The 18,769-nt window shown below is 41.6% G+C and overlaps 1 protein-coding gene across 12 annotated transcripts in view; it reads left to right on the forward strand.

The window, feature by feature from the left end:
- The window catches only part of ANKS1B (ankyrin repeat and sterile alpha motif domain containing 1B), a 746,995-nt gene that overhangs the window by 221,096 nt on the left and 507,130 nt on the right, over positions 1-18,769 (forward strand). For 7 of the 12 annotated variants that reach the window (XM_073327431.1, XM_073327427.1, XM_073327429.1 and 4 more), the window contains 2 exons: positions 17,184-17,349; positions 18,555-18,599. In XM_073327431.1, coding sequence (XP_073183532.1) covers positions 17,184-17,349; positions 18,555-18,599 — 211 coding nt within the window. The remainder of the gene's footprint in view (positions 1-17,183; positions 17,350-18,554; positions 18,600-18,769) is intronic. The other 5 variants (XM_073327436.1, XM_073327434.1, XM_073327435.1 and 2 more) reach the window with 2 other exon arrangements.

Here is an 18,769-nt window from a genome sequence, read left to right on the forward strand (position 1 = left end):
CCAGGGCTTTGACAAGCCTGACCTTAAAAACCTCTAAGGAAGGAGATTCTACCACCTCCCTAGGTAACGCATTCCAGTGTTTCACCACCCTCTTAGTGAAAAAGTTTTTCCTAATATCCAATCTAAACCTTCCCCACTGCAACTTGAGACCATTACTCCTCGTTCTGTCATCTGCTACCATTGAGAACAGTCTAGAGCCATCCTCTTTGGAACCCCCTTTCAGGTAGTTGAAAGCAGCTGTCAAATCCCCCCTCATTCTTCTCTTCTGCAGGCTAAACAATCCCAGCTCCCTCAGCCTCTCCTCATAACTCATGTGTTCGAGTCCCCTAATCATTTTTGTTGCCCTTCGCTGGACTCTCTCCAATTTATCCACATCTTTCTTGAAGTGTGGGGCGCAAAACTGGACACAGTACTCCAGATGAGGCCTCACCAATGTCGAATAGAGGGGAACGATCACGTCCCTCGATCTGCTTGCTATGCCCCTACTTATACATCCCAAAATGCCATTGGCCTTCTTGGCAACAAGGGCACACTGCTGACTCATATCCAGCTTCTCGTCCACTGTCACCCCTAGGTCCTTTTCCGCAGAACTGCTGCCTAGCCATTCGGTCCCTAGTCTGTAGCTGTGCATTGGGTTCTTCCGTCCTAAGTGCAGGATCCTGCACTTATCCTTATTGAACCTCATCAGATTTCTTTTGGCCCAATCCTCCAATTTGTCTAGGTCCTTCTGTATCCTATTCCTCCCCTCCAGCGTATCTACCACTCCTCCCAGTTTAGTATCATCCGCAAATTTGCTGAGAGTGCAATCCACACCATCCTCCAGATCATTTATGAAGATATTGAACAAAATCGGCCCCAGGACCGACCCTTGGGGTACTCCACTTGATACCGGCTTAGGTGAATGTTTAGGAGAACCCCACATCAGTGACAAAGGTCCCATCTGTAAAGGTTTCAAGCCCAGCTCAAAAACATATAGGGCAGTAAGCATTAAGTGCTTGCTTATGAAAGCAGCACTTCGACCCCCATTGAAGTTGTCACAAGGGGAGAGTGCCCCAATTGTATGGAACGCCCCACTGGAGATGTCTACTTCTCCTTGATTTCGTTCTCTGCTACCAAAGAAAAGACTCAGGCCTTCCTTGGGTTCCACTTCTTGCTCTTGTGTATCTATAGCAAAGCAAGCCAGAGGTAGGGACTCCATGAAGTGTTTGGAGAGAGGCTATCCCTAGAATGCTTATCACCTACCAAGAGGGAATGGCTGCCTCTGGAGCCTGTGTCAGGTCTGTCAAAGCTGCCCCCTTGTGGCAGGGTGGACTAGGTCCAGAGGCCCCCTGCTGGAAGCCTCATGGCCCTGCACCACACTGTCCCAAAATGGAGCAGTGAGAAGTCCTCCAGGAAGCCTAGAGTGGCTGCAAAAGAGTGGCCAATCAGAGGGGCTGATGGAGCTAGAGGAGTGAAGACTGGGTAACTGGCTGGCTGAAAGAGCAGCGGTACCATGGACAGCTCACTGTGGAGAGCTCACTGTGGACAGGACTGAAGCCCAGAGAAGGCTGCTGAAGACCAGGTGCCTGGCTGGCTGGAAGAGCAGCAAGACCCGCAGAAGGTCAGTGCAGGCAGGCTGAAGCCCAGGGGGACTGAACCCAGGACTTGGACAGACCAGGTTAGGATACCAAGATGGGCTCTGCTGGTCTGGTTGCAGACTAAGCCCAAGGAGACCTGCTGAAAAGGACACCAGCTGAGGCTACCAAGATGGGCCCCGGCTGAATGGTTGAAGAAGGCAGTGCCACGGGGAAGAAGCCTTAGAGCTACAGCCCCCTGAGAAAGAATTTGGATTACATACCCCGGAAGGGAGGACAACATGTGCGGCTTGGCCAGAGGGCTGAGCTGCCAAAGATCAGCCAAGAGAACCAGTGGCCAGGAGGTGGTGGTGTGTGGTTACAAGCAGCAGGTGCCATCCTGATGTAAGACCAAAAAAGAAAATCAGACTCACACCTAACTGAGAGAAAGGGGGCCGTCCATGAGAGGTGGGTGCCTCCTCCCCCCGTGAAAAGAACTGTGATTGGAGGTATATCAGCCAGAGAAAAGGGGGGCATGCAAAAGAGGCAGGTGCCAAACCCATTTCATCCCTTAAAGACATTTATGGAGCCAGCAGACAGTGCAGATCCCAAACATTCCAGAGGCATATGCAGCTGCAATAGACTTGCTTATCCTCTCGGTACCACTATCACCAGCAACTTAAGGCCTCCAACCAGTGTTGATGCTGATGCCTGTGGCAGATACCTCACCACACCAAGATCCTGTGGTACTACTTCCCAAACCTCTGCTGAAGTCTGTCTTGTTGAAAGGAAAACCTCCCATGATTTCTTTAGTACCGCCTTTCCAGGGTACATGAACCATTCACCAGTCCCATCTGAATTGGGCCCTCCTCTCTCAGAAGCATCTGAGTTCTCCTCAGACAGAGATGAGATTCTCTGTATCCAGTCCAGGACATGGCACATACCCCACAATCAAAGTCAAGGCCCATGGGCCATGCAGCAATGTCAACACTGGCCTCCTGCTAAAGATCAATGGCCCAGATGAGGATGAATCCTAAGTCCATATCAGTGGCCATTGTGGTCACTGTAGGGATTCCCCTTCAATCGTCTTGGACACAGCTGTGGCGGGCACACTGGAGACACCAGCACCGAGAGCACCATCCCCCAATAACCAGTGCGGAGACCAGTACTGATCACTGAGAGCAACATTCTCTTGTGCCCGCTACTGAGACTGGTACTGAGCATCCAGAACTCACTCAGACAGCCTCTCCACTGCAAGTTATGGACCAGACACCACTTCAGATGCCTGTTGTGTTCTCATCACCAGATGAGGTTATTGAGCCGTCAAGTCATTTACCACAACTGGAGGACTTCAGAGCCATTCAAGATCTTTTTAAAAGAATGACCTCTGCACTTGACATTTAAGCAGAAGTGGTGTACAAAATCTCTTTCAGGTTGGTGGACATCCTGGTGTCGGCAACTCTAGCTAAGGTGGCTCTGCTAATTAATGAAATTATCATGGAGCTGGTCAAGGCTTTTTGGCAGACACCCACCTCCCTGCCTCAACCTCCACAGCAAAACAAGCTGAGAAGTAGTACTTTGTCCCCTCTAAGGGATATGAACATTTTTATTCTAACCCCCTTGCCTGGATTCTCTTGTGGTGGCAGCCACCAATAAGCGGGAAAGATTGGGACAAGAAGTTTCCACGCCAAAAAGCAAAGATTTGAAGAGGCTGGATCTGTTTGGCTGCAAGTTTTATTTTTCAGGAAGCCTTCTCTCTCTCTCTCTCTCACCTAAGAAGACAAAGGAGGCAGACATCTGACTTTGGGAGAGATCCTGACCTGAAATTTGGCAGCCCAGTTGCTGAGAGCATGTGGTAAGAATTTTGTCTTGAACCAAGTCTAGTTTAAGTTTTAGCACTAGAAAGCACTTTTATCTTTTTATCTTGTAACCATTTCTGCCTTTTACTTGTACTCACTTAAAATGTCTCTCTGTTGTTAAATAAACTTGTTTAATTCTTTAATCAAATTAATCCACTGCTGCATTCAAACTGAATTGTTTGGGTAACTCCATTTAAAATAGCAAATTGTTAGATATTGTTCCCTTACAGGGGCAACAGATCTAAAATATTGAATTTTCCAGGATAGTGAAGAACACACATTTTGGGGGGAAATTCAGGACTGGGAGTGTGTTGGAGTCACCCTGCAAGTGTTAACTAAGGCTGTGGAAGCCAAAGTGTGACTGGAGTGCTGCTGGCAGGCTGCAGCTATACACAGACACTCCGGGTGTGACCTACATGCTGTCTGGCTGTTTGTGAGGGGGCCCAGGTTGGGAGCTACAGCAGCAAAGCATTGTGAGGTACTCCAGGTTGCAGGGCAGGTGGTGACGCAACCCCTCACTGGTCTGGATTGCACCCTGGAATGTCAGAACATTTAAAAATATTCATAGACCAATTATCAGATGACTGTAGACACAATTTTTCAGTAATGGCTGAGGAGGGCAAGCTGGTCACCAGGACTGACCTTCTAGATAGTTTGGATAGTGCAGATTTGGCTGCTCAAACAATGGCATCAGCCATTACTATGAGAAGGTATTCATGGTTGCAGTCATTTGAGCTACCCCAAGAGGTCCAACAGACTATCTAAAACTTCCATTTAAAAATTATCTCTCTGTATTCAGAGAAAACTGATGACAAGATTCATAGCCTCAAAGATTCCAGGGTGACACTCAAATCCTTTTGAATCCCCCAGAGATTAAAATAAATCAGTTTCATTCACAGCAGCCATACAGACACCAGAGTTTTATTCCCTGAGCCCAAGTTCCAACAAGAAAAAAAGGAAGGGCCTACAGGAGGCGATATCTACAGTCCTCCTCTTCAGCATCTGTAGACTAATCCCATCCAGCTACCTGTTCCAAACAATCATTTTTACGGGACAGTTGAGGACAGCATACCAGCTTATCTAAATTCCATCTGTTCCCCATCTTTTATGTACCAATCACTTATGAAGTGGGATAAGTGCTTGGGCCCACATAACGTCAGACCAGTGGGTCTTAAGCATGGTGGAACAGGCGTATGGCACCCAGTTCATTTCTACTCCCTTCCCTATCCCTCTTCAGGGATCACTCTCACTAGTCTTGTCATCCCTAGATTGGTGGATGGACCCTTTGAAAGTTTCTGTTGGGGCTCCCTTTCTCCCCGTGCTACCAACCTTCATGCTAGTCATGGACACATCTTCTCTGTGTTAGAGAGCTCATATGGGGTTATTCCAGGCTCAGGAGTCTCACTCTTGAGACTCCTTTGGTCAACTCAAGATCTAGAATCTCACAAGTATGAAGGAGTTAACAGTGGTACAGATAGCCTGCTTGGCCTTCCTCCCGCACATAGTGGTGAAAAAAATCTGTTGATTCTGACAGATAATTCAGTGACCATGTTTTACATAAACAGACAAGGAGGATAACAGTCAGACCAACTCTGCCAGGAGGCAGTCTGCCTCTGTGATTTTCGTATCACCCACTTAATTCATCACAAAGCTGCTTACTTTCTGAGGAAACAGAACATGTTAATGGATCAGGTTAGCGGATCCTTCTTCAATCAACACAATTGGTCATTATGTCCAGACGTGGCCAGGTTCATCTTCCAATTACGGGGGACTTCCAAAGTGGATCTTTTTGCAACAAGAACCAACAGAAAGGACCATCAGTTCTGTTCCTGGGGAGGGTTCGGCCCAGGATCACTTGACAGACGCTTTTCTCCTATCCTAGAAGAATTCCATCCTGTATATCTTCCCTCCAATTCTTTTACTTCCCAGAGTCATATTCAAAATAAAACAAGACCATGCACTCCTCATCCTTATAGACCCTACTAGATTTGTTGATTGAGCCTCCTCTGCCCCTTCTGTTGGATACAGACATAATCTCCCAGGACCATGGGCGCCTGCTTCATCATAGCCTCTGAGTTATCCATCTCATAGTGGGTATGGTTCATGGCTGACACCCTTTGAGAAGTCCTGCTTTAAGGATGTCCAAAATATGCTTCTGATAAGCAGATAACCCTAATCTAGAAACAATTAACTAGCTAAGTGGAATTACTTCTCCATTTAGTCTCATAGGAAAGGTGTATCTCCAGAGTGGGCACCCCAGGATCTTGTGCTGAACTATCTTCTAGATCTAAAACAGAATTTGGCTATTAGCTTTATAAGCGTGCAGCTGGCATTTATTTTGACGTGCAACATATCTTTAATTAAAAACAGTTATGGAAAGGTAGGTAACCATTTTCTTATTTAACTAGATACTGTCATGTCATGCAAAGCTCACCCCAAAGTCCTTCCAGCATTTTTCAGCAATGTCTGTCTATGATCCATTTGTCATGGGACAAAATGCTCTGCCAGCTTCTGCCCTAGGTAAAAGATATTGTATGTTTCTTTGTAACCCCAGTTATATCAAAACAGTGCCATGATCTTTATTCATAAACTGCTGTAAGGGACCGAGTCATAGGCAGTCAGGCCAAGTGGTTACTGCTGGGCTGGTGCCATGGAGTCAAGGGGTAATCATGAGGCAGTGGTTGGTTAGCAGGGGTCAGAGGAGTTGTGATAGCTGAAATCAGTAGGGAAAAGTCAGGATCAGTCAGGCTGAGGTTGGAAACCAAAGATCAGAAATAGCTACTAAGCTGGAGTCAGGAGATAAGAGTCAGGATCAAAGTTAGGCTCAAGTTAGAGATCAAAGATGAGAGAGTGAGGCAAGTCCTGGAGCATCAGCAGGCTAGACATCTGCATGGTTGCCTTGCCAGTGTTAAATAGTAAGCATGGCCAATCAGAGTGCCAGAGGGGGCTGTTGCTCTGGCACCTTTTGGGTGGTACTTTCTGCAGCACCTAATCTCCAGAGTGCTCCTTGGGAGTAGTTCTGCATGGCCTCCCAGAGGCAATGGGGGGATGTCAGCTGTCCCAAGCTCCACAGACCCAGGATCCTTACAAACAGACATGCTCCTGTTGTGTGTGTTCCTTTCTGTAGATTTTGCAGTTTTGGTTAGCTGGTGGCTCAGGATGTATATAGACTTACATTGTGAGAGACACAGTAGACACTAACCAGACAGAGAGAAGCGTCTACTACCCCATGCCTGAACAGAACCTGTTCAAGGCATATCATCTCTGGTGTCCTGAGCCACCATATGTAAAATATGGAGGCAACATTTAATTACATTAAAGTCATATATCAAAATAGAGACTTATGCACATGTTTGACTAGTTAGTTTTCAGATGACAGAGTATGCTATGGCCTTCAACGCCTAATCTAGAAGGAGTTGAAAGTGTTCATAAATTTAGAGTCCATAAATTATAAATAAGATATTATATGGTGACTCATGACATACTTATGTGAATTAACATTATGTAGAAATTGTGAATGAGTTTTAACACCACATTTTTAGAAAGGCAGTATGTCTGCTATTACTTTCCTGGCAGTGATTCCTGATTTTACTATTTCCCATGTTCCATAAGAGACTAAAGAGGCTTCAACTGGCTTGACTTCTATAGGATAGGAGACAGAAAGTATAAAAAGCTTGCCCGCAAATGAAAAGTCTTTCTTAATGTCAGTTCAGACTAGAGACTCCTTAACTCTCCACAGTTGGTGGTGGTTTTTGTTTTTAAGGTCACTTTTTGAGAGCACTTGACCTTGCCCATGATCCTAATTCTGCAGCCCAGAAGCATGTAAAATTCATATTATTAAAATGGGAATTATGTGCCCATAAAGAATGCAAGAGAATACAGTTTGCACTGAACAACTAAGCACAAAGGCATGACAAATATGGAATAATGAAGTCTTAACTCCAAATTTCCTACTTTGAGGATATTACCTGAGTTGTATAACATTGCTATTTGCATTTTTATGTGTTTAATTTGCCCTGGAAGTGTTTTCTACAGACTATTGTCAAGTGAAGCTGTCCTAAAATGACATTTTAAAATATTTTACCTCCTGATAATATTTATAGTATCATCCCTCCAAAACAAGAGCTGCCATGTTTAATGTCTCATCTTCGCAGTGGCTAATCTGTTACCATAGAGTTAAGTGAAAAAAATTCACTCCTGGAATATACTATTAAAAATAATGTTTTTAATGGATTTATTAACAATTTTGTCTTTCTACACCATTTTGTACTGTCAAAAAAGCAACAGGTGAACCAGAAAGATAAGATAATTTTCACACATGTCCAAGAACTAAAACAAAGCTGACATGGTATGTATGATTTTAGACAACTTTTAAGGACCAATCTTGACAATATCTCTTTAATATAAACATAGATTTTTGTTTCTATGACAGGATATTTAGACTATATATGTTTTCTAGTGTCATTTCACTAAAGGCAGGTTATTCAGTCTATTTAAAATGAGTTCTATTGGCACTCCAAGAAATAGCTAGTGAATTTTTAAATAGTGTTATACATTTGATGTGCTAGGTGAAAACCAAACATATTTCTGAATCCGTATTGGTGTACAAAACTGTCTGCACTAGTAGCAGAGAGAAATAAAACTGGATTGCTTTTTTCCATAAATGAAGTAGATGGATAATATAAACATCTGTTGTTATGTTATATTATCTCATATCTGACAATGAGATTTTTGTCAACATGCAAGTGGGAAATAATATTTTTGTGATATTATGGATTCAGCTTCATGGAACAAACAGGAACTCCTGAGTTCTAATTCCCTTCTCCAACCACTGACTGATGATTGAAAAATTGAGCCTCGATGTGACTCAAAGGTGGTGTTTAATCCTGGATACCTCAGTTTTTGGGTGCCCATTTTTAAACAGCTAGAGCCTGATTTTCAGAAGTCCTGAGTGCACTCATCCTTCATTGGGAATCTCAGTAATTGTGGCCATGTCTGGAGATATGTGCCTTAATTTCTGCGTTTGAAATTCCATTTGTGTAAAATAGGGGTAATGACATGTACTTCTCCACAGTGGTTTCCATTTTAAAAACATTTACTATGGATGCAGTATTTTTAATTTTTCCTATATTCAGAATAGGAAATAATGTGGTTAAGTAAGAAATAGCTGGAGAGGTGTGAATTAGTAAATATTTGTAAAATGCTTTGAAGCCCTGAAAGCACTATATACAGACATGGCAAAAACTCACTTTTCACTGGTCAACAGTTATCACACACAGATCCAAGAAGATGCCTAAGGCCCACTATATCCAGTGGGAAGCCTCTCACTTAGCTGAAAATTGCCTGGCAATACTACCTCCATAATTATTGTGTTTTGTTTGTATTGAACTGACTATCCAGATGTGCAGCAAGTTGCTGCACATCACGTCCTGCAATACTGTTTAAGCAGCTTTCAGTGATGCATGTAAAGTTGAGGGCCCCTTAGTTAAATCAAAATGATTTAACCACTAATTGACCACTAACCTTTTGTTAATCCATGTGAACCAAAGACTGTGATTCTGGTCTCCTGACACCTCAGCAGTTCCCAATAAAATTGAAATTAAGCCTATTAGGACATCACTGTCTTTAGGGTTTTTTCCCTAAAGCACTGAAGATAATTTACTTACACAGTAATGTCAAGATCAGACATCTGCAGTCCTATTCTTCCCTCACAGGTGTAAGTAACTCCAGTTGATTTCAGCAAGGTCTACTCATCTCATGTGACAAGAGAATAGACTTTCAATGAGCTTCCCTTTTCTCCAGTTTGTCAACAGTATTCGTAAAAGAAGTATTAAGTGCAGTGTCTAAGTTCAAACTGAGACAGTAGCTCAGGCTGGATTTGAACCATAGTTGCTTCTGACTTTCGGTTCTTGAGCCAAATTTATATAAGTGAGTACAACTGCAGCAGTGATTTGTCTCTTTAAAACTAAGCAGAAGGTCATACAGTCAGCCTTCCCATTGGTGTAATTTTAAGTTTTGAGCCCACTGGCTCACACAAATAGAAGCAACAGGTGAACCAGAAAGATGAGATAATTTTCACACATGTCCAAGAACATCTGGAAGATGTTACCACTCGCAATGATTATGTGTTGAAGATCTGTAAGATCTGTAACCTAAATATAGTGCATATACTTTGAGGTAGTACTCCTGAAAATGGCATCATAATATGATAAATTGACATTAGAGTGAATACAGACAATTGAGCCTTAAAGAAGCAAAATGGGGGAGGGAGGAAAATAAGGGCAGTTAGAGATAAACATTTTGTGTACCATGCTTTGAATTTACTCTAGTGGATTTCCATTCTCAGGTCTAGTCAAATAAAGTGACTGGCATGCAGTAACTTGAATAGAGGAGGTAGGGTACTAGCTTTATAGATCAGTTCAGGGAGGTAGTTCCTTCCATAAGGGCAGTATGCAAGAAAGCACAAAGGTGTCGGTGGTATATGTGGAGAAACTATCAATGATGCCAGACTCAATTGCCAGAGTGTACGGGCATAGGGCCAACATGATAAGAGATAAGTGGATAAGTATATTATCTGAGTATATTCTAACTGTGAGGGGTATAGTTGTAGAGGGTCTGGAAAGTGGAACAAGAAGCATGAACTGGAAACAGTAACGAAAAGGCATTCAAAGGTATTCAAAGGGAAGGCATTCAAAGAGAAGAGGTGCTGTGTTTAGATCTATAGTTATGAAAGGTTTTCTTGGCAGGTGTACTTTTGTATAGATTATAGGAAGTTATGTGGGTATGAAGGAGGCCAGAAAGGATGCCATAATAAGGCTTGGAAATAGTGTCCTGAAGTGGTTTTTGAAGTGTGGACAGAAAAGGTTGGATTTCAGAAGATTGTATGGAAGATGAAGTGGCAAGATTTAGATGTACAGGAATTGGGAGGAAAGAAAGATGACTCTAGGTTATTATCCTGAATGATAAGGAAGATGTCAATAGTGACAGAGAATGGAGTGAGTAGGGTTTTGACCATGTTAATTTTAAGAAGAGATGCTGAAGAGATTGGATGAAATGCATGTTTGGATGGTAGACAGGTCAAAAGTAAAATGGTAGATTTGTGAATCATGATCAAGATGATAGCTGAAATTACGTGAATGGATGAGATCACCAAGACAGAAGGTATAAAAGGGGAAGGAGGAGCCAAGGATTGAGTCCCTTGGAGACACCAAGAGGATGGAGAGGTGAGGTGGATCCACCAAAGGACATACTAACACCTTTTTTTGTCTAGGATTTAAAGGTGCAGTGTTATCTAGCTCTCTCTACCACTATAATGGGGTCAGCACCCATCTCTTGTGCATGCCCCCTTTTCTCTGGGAGATAGTGCTTGCAAACACAGTTCTTTTCACTGGGGGGGGGGCACCCACCTCTCGTGGATGGCTCCCTTTCTTTCAGTTAGGTGTGAGCCAGTTTTTGGTTTTACATCAGGTTGGCACCTGCCTCTTGCAAGGACCGCCCCCGGCCACCAGTTCTCTTGGCTGATCTTCGGCAGCTCAGCCATCCAGCTGAGCCGCACACGCTGTCTCCCCTTCTAGAATATACAGTCCTGAATTCTTATCATGGCCCTGTTATGGGGCTGTAGCTCTTGGGCTTCTTCCTAGAGGCACTGCCTTCTTCAGACACCCAGCCAGGCCCATCTTGGTACCCTCCTCTGATCTGGCCAGGTTTTGTGCTCAATCCCCCAGGCTCAGCCTGCCTGCACTGACCTTTTGATGGCTCTGCTGCTATTCTATCCAGCCAACCAGGCATCTAGTCTTTGGTAGCCTTTGCTGGGCTCAGTTCTGTCTGGTGAGCTCTCTGAAGTGAGCTATCTGCAGTCCTACTACTCATCTAGCCAGCCAGGCACTTGTTCCTCCCTCATCGAGCTCCACACAGCAACTGAAGGTTTTGTTCTGCTCCTTGCCTTTTATCTGGCCCTTCTGGCCCCTTATTGGTCACGCCAGCAGCCTCCAGACCTAGTCCACCCTGCCATAAGCATCTTTTAAATGTCTAGTCCAGATCAGGAAAGTTGTGCTTTAGCACATGCTAACCTAATCAAGATAAAGTATAGCAGGCAGCCTAGCCTTTAACTCAACCAGCTTACAAGTATGCCTTCTTTACAGTCAGCCTTTAAAATGTGTCTGCATCTAAGCCACAATATCTTTAATCCCTAGTTGAAGCAGGAGAATCAGGAGAAGATGGAGCCTTGGAACGCAAGGGAAGACCAGATTTGTGCCCTACAGTGTCAAGAGCAACAGAGGTTTGGTTTGTATGTTGATATGATCTTATTGAGCATTGTTATTCACAAGACCAGAATTTGGGCCATAATTTTCCAATTGAGAGATTCCCTTAATGTAATATTTCATTGTTCTGTTATTTTTTTCAATAGCCTATAGTGATGTAAATTAGATAGACTTTTGCCTTCTTCATGGCTTCCTAGCGTTTGTTTTTTATTTCTGTCTAGGAATCTTTTCCCACATATCTCAATCTTTTTTTCCTGTTTCTGCTCTCCACCCATCTTGCGCTCTTGGCCTAGATATGACACTTAAATCGTGTAGTTGAAAAAAATGAAACAGCTAATCAGTTGATGCTCAGAACCGTGCAAATTGTCTGGAGGTCTTCCAATCAGGGGGACTGGTGTGCCCCTGGCAATCTTACAGCAAATGCAACTCAGCACACTACTGTCATGATTAGGAGCAGCAAAGGCCAAATATGTTTGCTTCACCTGTTGCACTGCACTGTTGCTAATGCTTTTCCCACTGGTTGCAATATTTTTCCAATTATGTTGTTTATAATGTTCATCCTCTCTACTACACTACTAACTACAACATATTGCCAGCTCACATAGCTTACTTTAAAACTTTATGAAGTTCTTATTCCAAATTAGAACTAATTCTGACAACAGTTAGCTACTAAATAGCTGATATGCAGTTATGTATATAGCTTTTCTATCAAATCCTAGACAGCTCTGACATTTCGGATTAGTTTATAGACATTCAGGATTGAATCATCTCTAACTGGTTAAAATTAAATCCAAATACAAGTGAGATTTTGATTCTGTGTATTAAAGATTACTCAATAGTAATGCAACTATAATTTTAATGGGATTTATTATGTGCATTTGTACATTTAGGAGGCATGTGAGTCCAGTGTGGACTTACCACACGCTAAAATTGCATGGGGGATTGGGGTGGGGAAAAGGGAAACAAAAGCTCCCAGTACTTAAGCTTACTACACACAGCTTTCCATTTTAGAAATAAGCGAGGATTAAATTGCTTGGTGCCTGAGACTTGAAAACAATTTTATGTGATTTGCTAACATCTAGCTATTTAAATTGTACGTAAATATGCAATTCAAGAATGGACTTTGGCACATACAGAAAGGAACATATTACACCAACCAGGAAGTCTTCCCATTACTTTCTGCTGAAACAAGAGGTCAATTTTATATTTGCCTTTTTATCTACATATTCTTTATTGAGTTGAGGCTTAATTTTTTGAGTAAATTGCTTATCTGATACTGTTCCAGATGTCTTTGGATATTGGTTAAAGATGAATTTTTGCCTTTGGCATATGTAACTTACACTGGCCATTTTATTGGCATTATTTGAACTATTAGAATATTAGGGGGAGTTTGCTTGTTTGTAACTCAGCTTCCACCAACTTCACTAGTAACCCTATTACCTTTAACAATTTTTGCCTGGCACTTTATAGCAATCTTGCAACATGAGTTGCGCACATTTGTCCTGAAAGCAGAATTTGCAAACTGGAAATGTACATCTTGGGCATCCCTGAGCACCTTAGGCATGGCCACTCTCCAGACAAACAGTGTTGGTGCCTGTGGGCCCCCAGGTAGCTTGAGTTATAATCCAGTCTAGGCAGATTTGCCATCACCATGAGCCCTGCACCCTGTATTATGCCAGCAGAAGATGTCATGTACAAGGGCTAAATTGAGCTCTGCTATTGTATTTGGTTGCCATGGAAAATAAATTTGTGCTATCTGTCATTGTAAAATACAGTCATAAGCACAAAGGGGCAAATCCTTCCCCAGAGGTCATGGGAAGAAATCCTTTCCTTTGCTATGGAGTTGCAGCATCTAAAAACCCTCTGTGAAGGAGCTGTAGCCACTGGATTTGCAATGCGTCAGAACCATCCACACTAACCTCCTCCTCCTCCTTCAAGTTCCCTTGTGAGACTACTTGTAGGGAACCTCTGTGGAACAGAGTGCCAGGGGATGCGCACCCTTGGAATGGGCTCTCAAAATCTCCACCCTTCAAATAAAGTGGAACCACATGGGCTTGGTTGTGTCTGAGGACTGTACATCCCTGTGTGGGAGGGGAGATAGAGTACAAGCTTCATCTGAAAGTCAGGACAACTGTTATTTCTAAATTCAGAAGAAACCATGTTGTTTGCATCCCTACACTAATTTGAAAGATTTCTTCTCTTCTGTCCATTCATTAATTTCATCTACACAAAACAAACAAGAATAATCTATTAGGATGGGAGTTAGCATAGATAGAAGAGGTATTCTGCTTTTATTCTGAATGAAAGAAAGCAAACACTTTACTAGTACAGTGCTATCATTTCTATAAGAACGGCCATACTGGGTCAGACCAAAGATCCATGTAGACCAGTATCCTGTCTTCCGACAGCAGCCAATGCCAGGTGTCCCAGAAGGAATGAACAGAACAGGCAGTTACCAAGTGATCCACCCCCTGATGCCCACTCTCAGTCTATGGCAAACAGAGGCTAGGGACACCATCCCTGCCTATCTTGGCTAATAGCCATTAATGGACCTATCCTCCATAAATATATCTAGTTCTTTTTTTAACCCTGTTATAGTCCTGACCTTCACAACATCCTCTGACAAAGAGTTCCACAGGGTGACTGTGCATTGTGTGAATAAATACTTCCTTTTGTTTGTTTGAAACCTGCTGCTTATTTTCGTTTGGTGACCCCTAGTTCTTGTGTTATGAGCAGGCATAAATAACACTTCCTTATTTACTTTCTTCACACCAGTCATGATTTTATAGACCTCAATCATATCCCCCCTTAGTCATCTTTTCCCCAAGCTGAAAAGTTCCAGTCTTATTATCTCTCCTCAAACAGAAGCTGTTCCCTACCCCTAATCATTTTTGTTTCCTTTTTCTGTACCTTTTCCAATTCCAATATACCTTTTTTTGAGATGGAGCGACCATATCTACACACAATATTCAAGATGTGGGTATACCATGGATTTATATAGAGGCAATGTGATATTTTCTGTCGTCTTATCTATCCCTTTCCTAATGATTCCCAAGATTCTGTTAGCTTTTTTGACTGCCACTGCACTTTGAGTGGATGTTTTCAGAGAACTATCCACAGTGACTCCAAGGTCTCTTTCATGAGTGGTAACAGCTAATTTGGCCAACTCATTTTATATGTAATGTTGGGATTATGTTTTCCAATGTGCATTACTTTGCATTTATCAACATTGAATTTCATCTGTCATTTTGTTGCCCAGTCACGCAGTTTTCTAAGATTCCTTTGTAACTCTTCTCAGACCCTTGTGCAAAATACAGGGTTCTGTGTGAGCCAACTCGAAGGCACCAATCCTGCAAAGACTTGTCTATGTGCTATATTTTTCTCACTGTGAATAATCCCATTGTCCTCAAATGGACATTTTACCATGTTTAAAGCTAAGCCCATGTGTAAATCTTTGCAGGATTTGTATCAAATGCACCATTTTGTACATTCTTCATCTGGGGAATGAGACCATTTTGAGTTAAAAAAAATCATACTTAACAATGCAGGAGGCCCAAATGCAAAACTTGCCCAACTCTTTATTTATACAGTGCCCTAAAGTGCATTAGGCACTATACAGAAATATAAACAAGGATGCTGTCCCACAGAGCCTACATTCTGAATAGACAAACATACAGACAAAGGATGGAAAGGTAAAAGATGTAACAGTTTTTTTTTCCCTCCCCGTTCATTGTTTCCTTTTCTAAATTTTATTTAGAACCCTATTTGCTTTTGTTTCTCAATGGAAATTGTTAATCTTTAATTATTTATGCTAGCCTGTTTATTCTTTTGCATATATTCTATTTATTACAAATTTATATTTTTATTTTCTCTGAAAACCATTTACTATATTCAGTTGTTTAATCCACCATTTTCCATGATGTTGCTTTTCTTCCAGCTTCTTCTTTATACATGTCTTTCAATAGTCATCTCCTCTTTCTAAATCCACACCCCCCTTCTCCTGTTTCAACAAACAGTTCACTGAAATTTGGTTCTGCTAATGTTAGTATGTGGAATCATGAAGCGGCTATGAGGGTACTCATGCTGCTCTTGCCATGACGCTGCTGCCAGAGTCTCTGCCTCCCAGTAGGTTCAGAATTATCTGCTTTTGAACTTCCATATGTATCAGGCATAACTGAATAGAGGAAAAAACTGCAGAAGGTTCTAGTAGTTTAAAGGGCCAATGAATGCACAAATCTTCCACAGCAGAAATGGTCTGGTTATTTACAGCCATCTGTTTGCCTTGGGCTGGATGAAATATTTTTTAGTCTATGGGGAAATTGATATGCCATGAACTCCTCTGGGTGGCACATTCTTACATTGTTTTCTGGGAAGTACTTTACTTATGTGTGACTCTTATGAACACTAGTGTTTTCTGGCCCGTTGCATAGTTTCTTGTCCTATCAGATTTACATAGTGTCTGATTTCTACATGCATCCATATTGGTGACACAGAATAACCAAACACTGTGTTCCCGTGAGAGATTGTCCTTAAATGCTTTATCATATTTTGCTGGATTGCAACCACGAAATTAGAGAAATTCCTGTACCAGACTATTTTCACTCATGTTCTGAACCAGCCAAGCTCTACTTAATTTAGTGGTTTTGAATACTGAAACCAATCTCATGTTTTGGCAGAGTGAACATGTCATATCTTCTATCTGTTTGCTTCTTTCCAGCATTAGTAAATGTAGGGAGCTCATACTCCTAGAATACACCGCTAATATTTAAATATTTATTTAAGGCACAGTTTAACTCCACTTGAAGTCCAATAGGAGTCTTTTTATTGACTTCAGGGGGATTTGAATTGAGCCTGTAGATATCAAGGGATGCCTCTTATTTCTCAGGAAATCACAACTAGTAAGTATCCACTTCTAATTGTTTCTATTCACAAAAAAACACACACGTAAAAGAATATCCAAAGAGAGCCCTAGTGCCCATAACACTAGTCATTCAGGATATTCAAAGGAAACTAACCTCTTCTGGGTTCTGCCATCAAACAATAGATCAGGTTATCCATGTGTTATATGTATAGTATGAACAGACTCACAAAATCCGTGAAAACAAAGAAATTCCATTTATTAACTCTATATAATTCTGTTTCTTTCACAAAATACACTTTTAAAACCTGATCAGGATATATACCTGAATCAGAACTTAACAAAAATGGTACAATAAAAGCAACTGCATTAGAGTACTTGCCATATGTCAAATGAAGAGTTAAAGAAATCCATACACAATCTTCACAAATAATTTTAAAAATGTAATATTCAACAGTGAAATTTATTTATGATAGACTATAGGTAACCCCTTCTAGTCACTAAATTTAGGGTTTCAATAGGAAGTGATCTATTTAAACTGTTGAATTTTAAGTTCTGTTTTTGACAGAGTTATTGGACCATTTTCTCTTTTACAGTTTTACTGCATCCACCAAGGCTATTTTTATCATGTAGTTGCATTTCTACTTTTCAGGAGTCTTACCGAAAGAAAAGGAGCTATACACTGGAAGTAGTACCTTCTGGTTCTCTTGATGCTCATCCTTCAGAAAATGAAAACAACCTTTGTGATTTCATGGACATAGCAGTTACGAAGAAACCTTGTTCATTAGAAATAGCAAGAGTACCTTCCGCAAGAACAGGTAAATCACCACTATTCTCTTACCTTATCACTGGTACAGTCTGATGATATGTGTAATATTTCATTGTTGGCTTATAATATTTTTCACTACTATAATGCCTTCCATCCGAGGATCTGAGGGTGATTTATACCATTAATGAACTTCTGTGAGGGATGTAAATATTATCCACATTTTATAGAAGGAAAGCTGAGGCAAGGGTTAAATGACTTCCTAGATTCCCATGGAAGTCTGTGGAAAAGCCAGGAATAAAAGCCAAATTTCTAGAGCAAATTTCCCAGGCATGTGCAGTCACTTCCTCACCATCCTATTTTTACCAAGTACTTAACACTAATCTGTAGTACAAACAACAAAATAAATAAAAAAGATTCTGAATAGCTAACTACCTAACAATTACAAAATAACCACCAGAGAATAAAATTAAAGAAAGTACCTTTGAATTAATATATATGTATACAAAATAAAAGACCAAAGCGCCTATTTCATATAGATGCAGTGAATAAAAACTGAAAGAGACATGAAATGACAGTCTAAAATATTTTTAAATTTGACAAATTACTATGTGGATTACACAGTTCTGAACAGCAGTGAGTTATGTTTACAAGATAATAACAATTATACTGAGTCATATGAATAATACTATAAACAAGGGCTCTGTTTACATTTTCCAGAATTACATACTTCTCCCTGTTGCCCTTGTTTTGACTTTTCCTGTGTCACCACTTTGTACCAGATTTGCAAGGTATAATCTTCTAATAATACAAATAATTGGAATAAGAGCACGTTTTGACAAGTAAGAAATCACAACAGTATATGGAACTATTGGGAACAACACCACTGATTTTTTGATCATCATAATCTTGATCATGAATCATGGGTTTGGAAATATGTATGAATGTCAGATTATTAAGGGCTAGATCATGAGTTAATTATCTACTCTGAGCAAAGGGCAGCTCCTTCTTTTCCCCTCTGTTCCACTGTGGATAAATAATGCAAGAGTGGAGCAGGTGGACTGGATCTTGGGGCTCCCACCTCCTATCTGGGTGCCCTAACCACTGGTCTATAGTCTCTCTCTCTCTCTCACTCGCTCACTCTCGTATTTATCCACGGTGGAACAGTCATCAGGCCAGAGAGAGAACGACTGTCATTCAGTGGGAACACAGGGTCCAGTCCCATGCTCCAATCACTCTTTTGTTATTTGTTCACAGCAGTACAGCTTCAACAGGAGAGCTGGAGGGAGCCCCACACCCCAGGTGAGTTCTCTAACCACTAGACTAAAATTGGACACCTCTTCCTTCACCATTCTGTGTGGAGTGAGGCAGGTGCCTAACTTATTCCTACAAGAAACAACTTGGGTGCCTAAACCTCCGGACTCTGGGTGGCTGGCTCCCAATCATGGATTGCTAAGCAGAGATAAGCACCT

The sequence above is a fragment of the Lepidochelys kempii genome, chromosome 1, assembly GCF_965140265.1.
Source record: "Lepidochelys kempii isolate rLepKem1 chromosome 1, rLepKem1.hap2, whole genome shotgun sequence".
Lineage (NCBI taxonomy): Eukaryota > Metazoa > Chordata > Testudines > Cheloniidae > Lepidochelys > Lepidochelys kempii.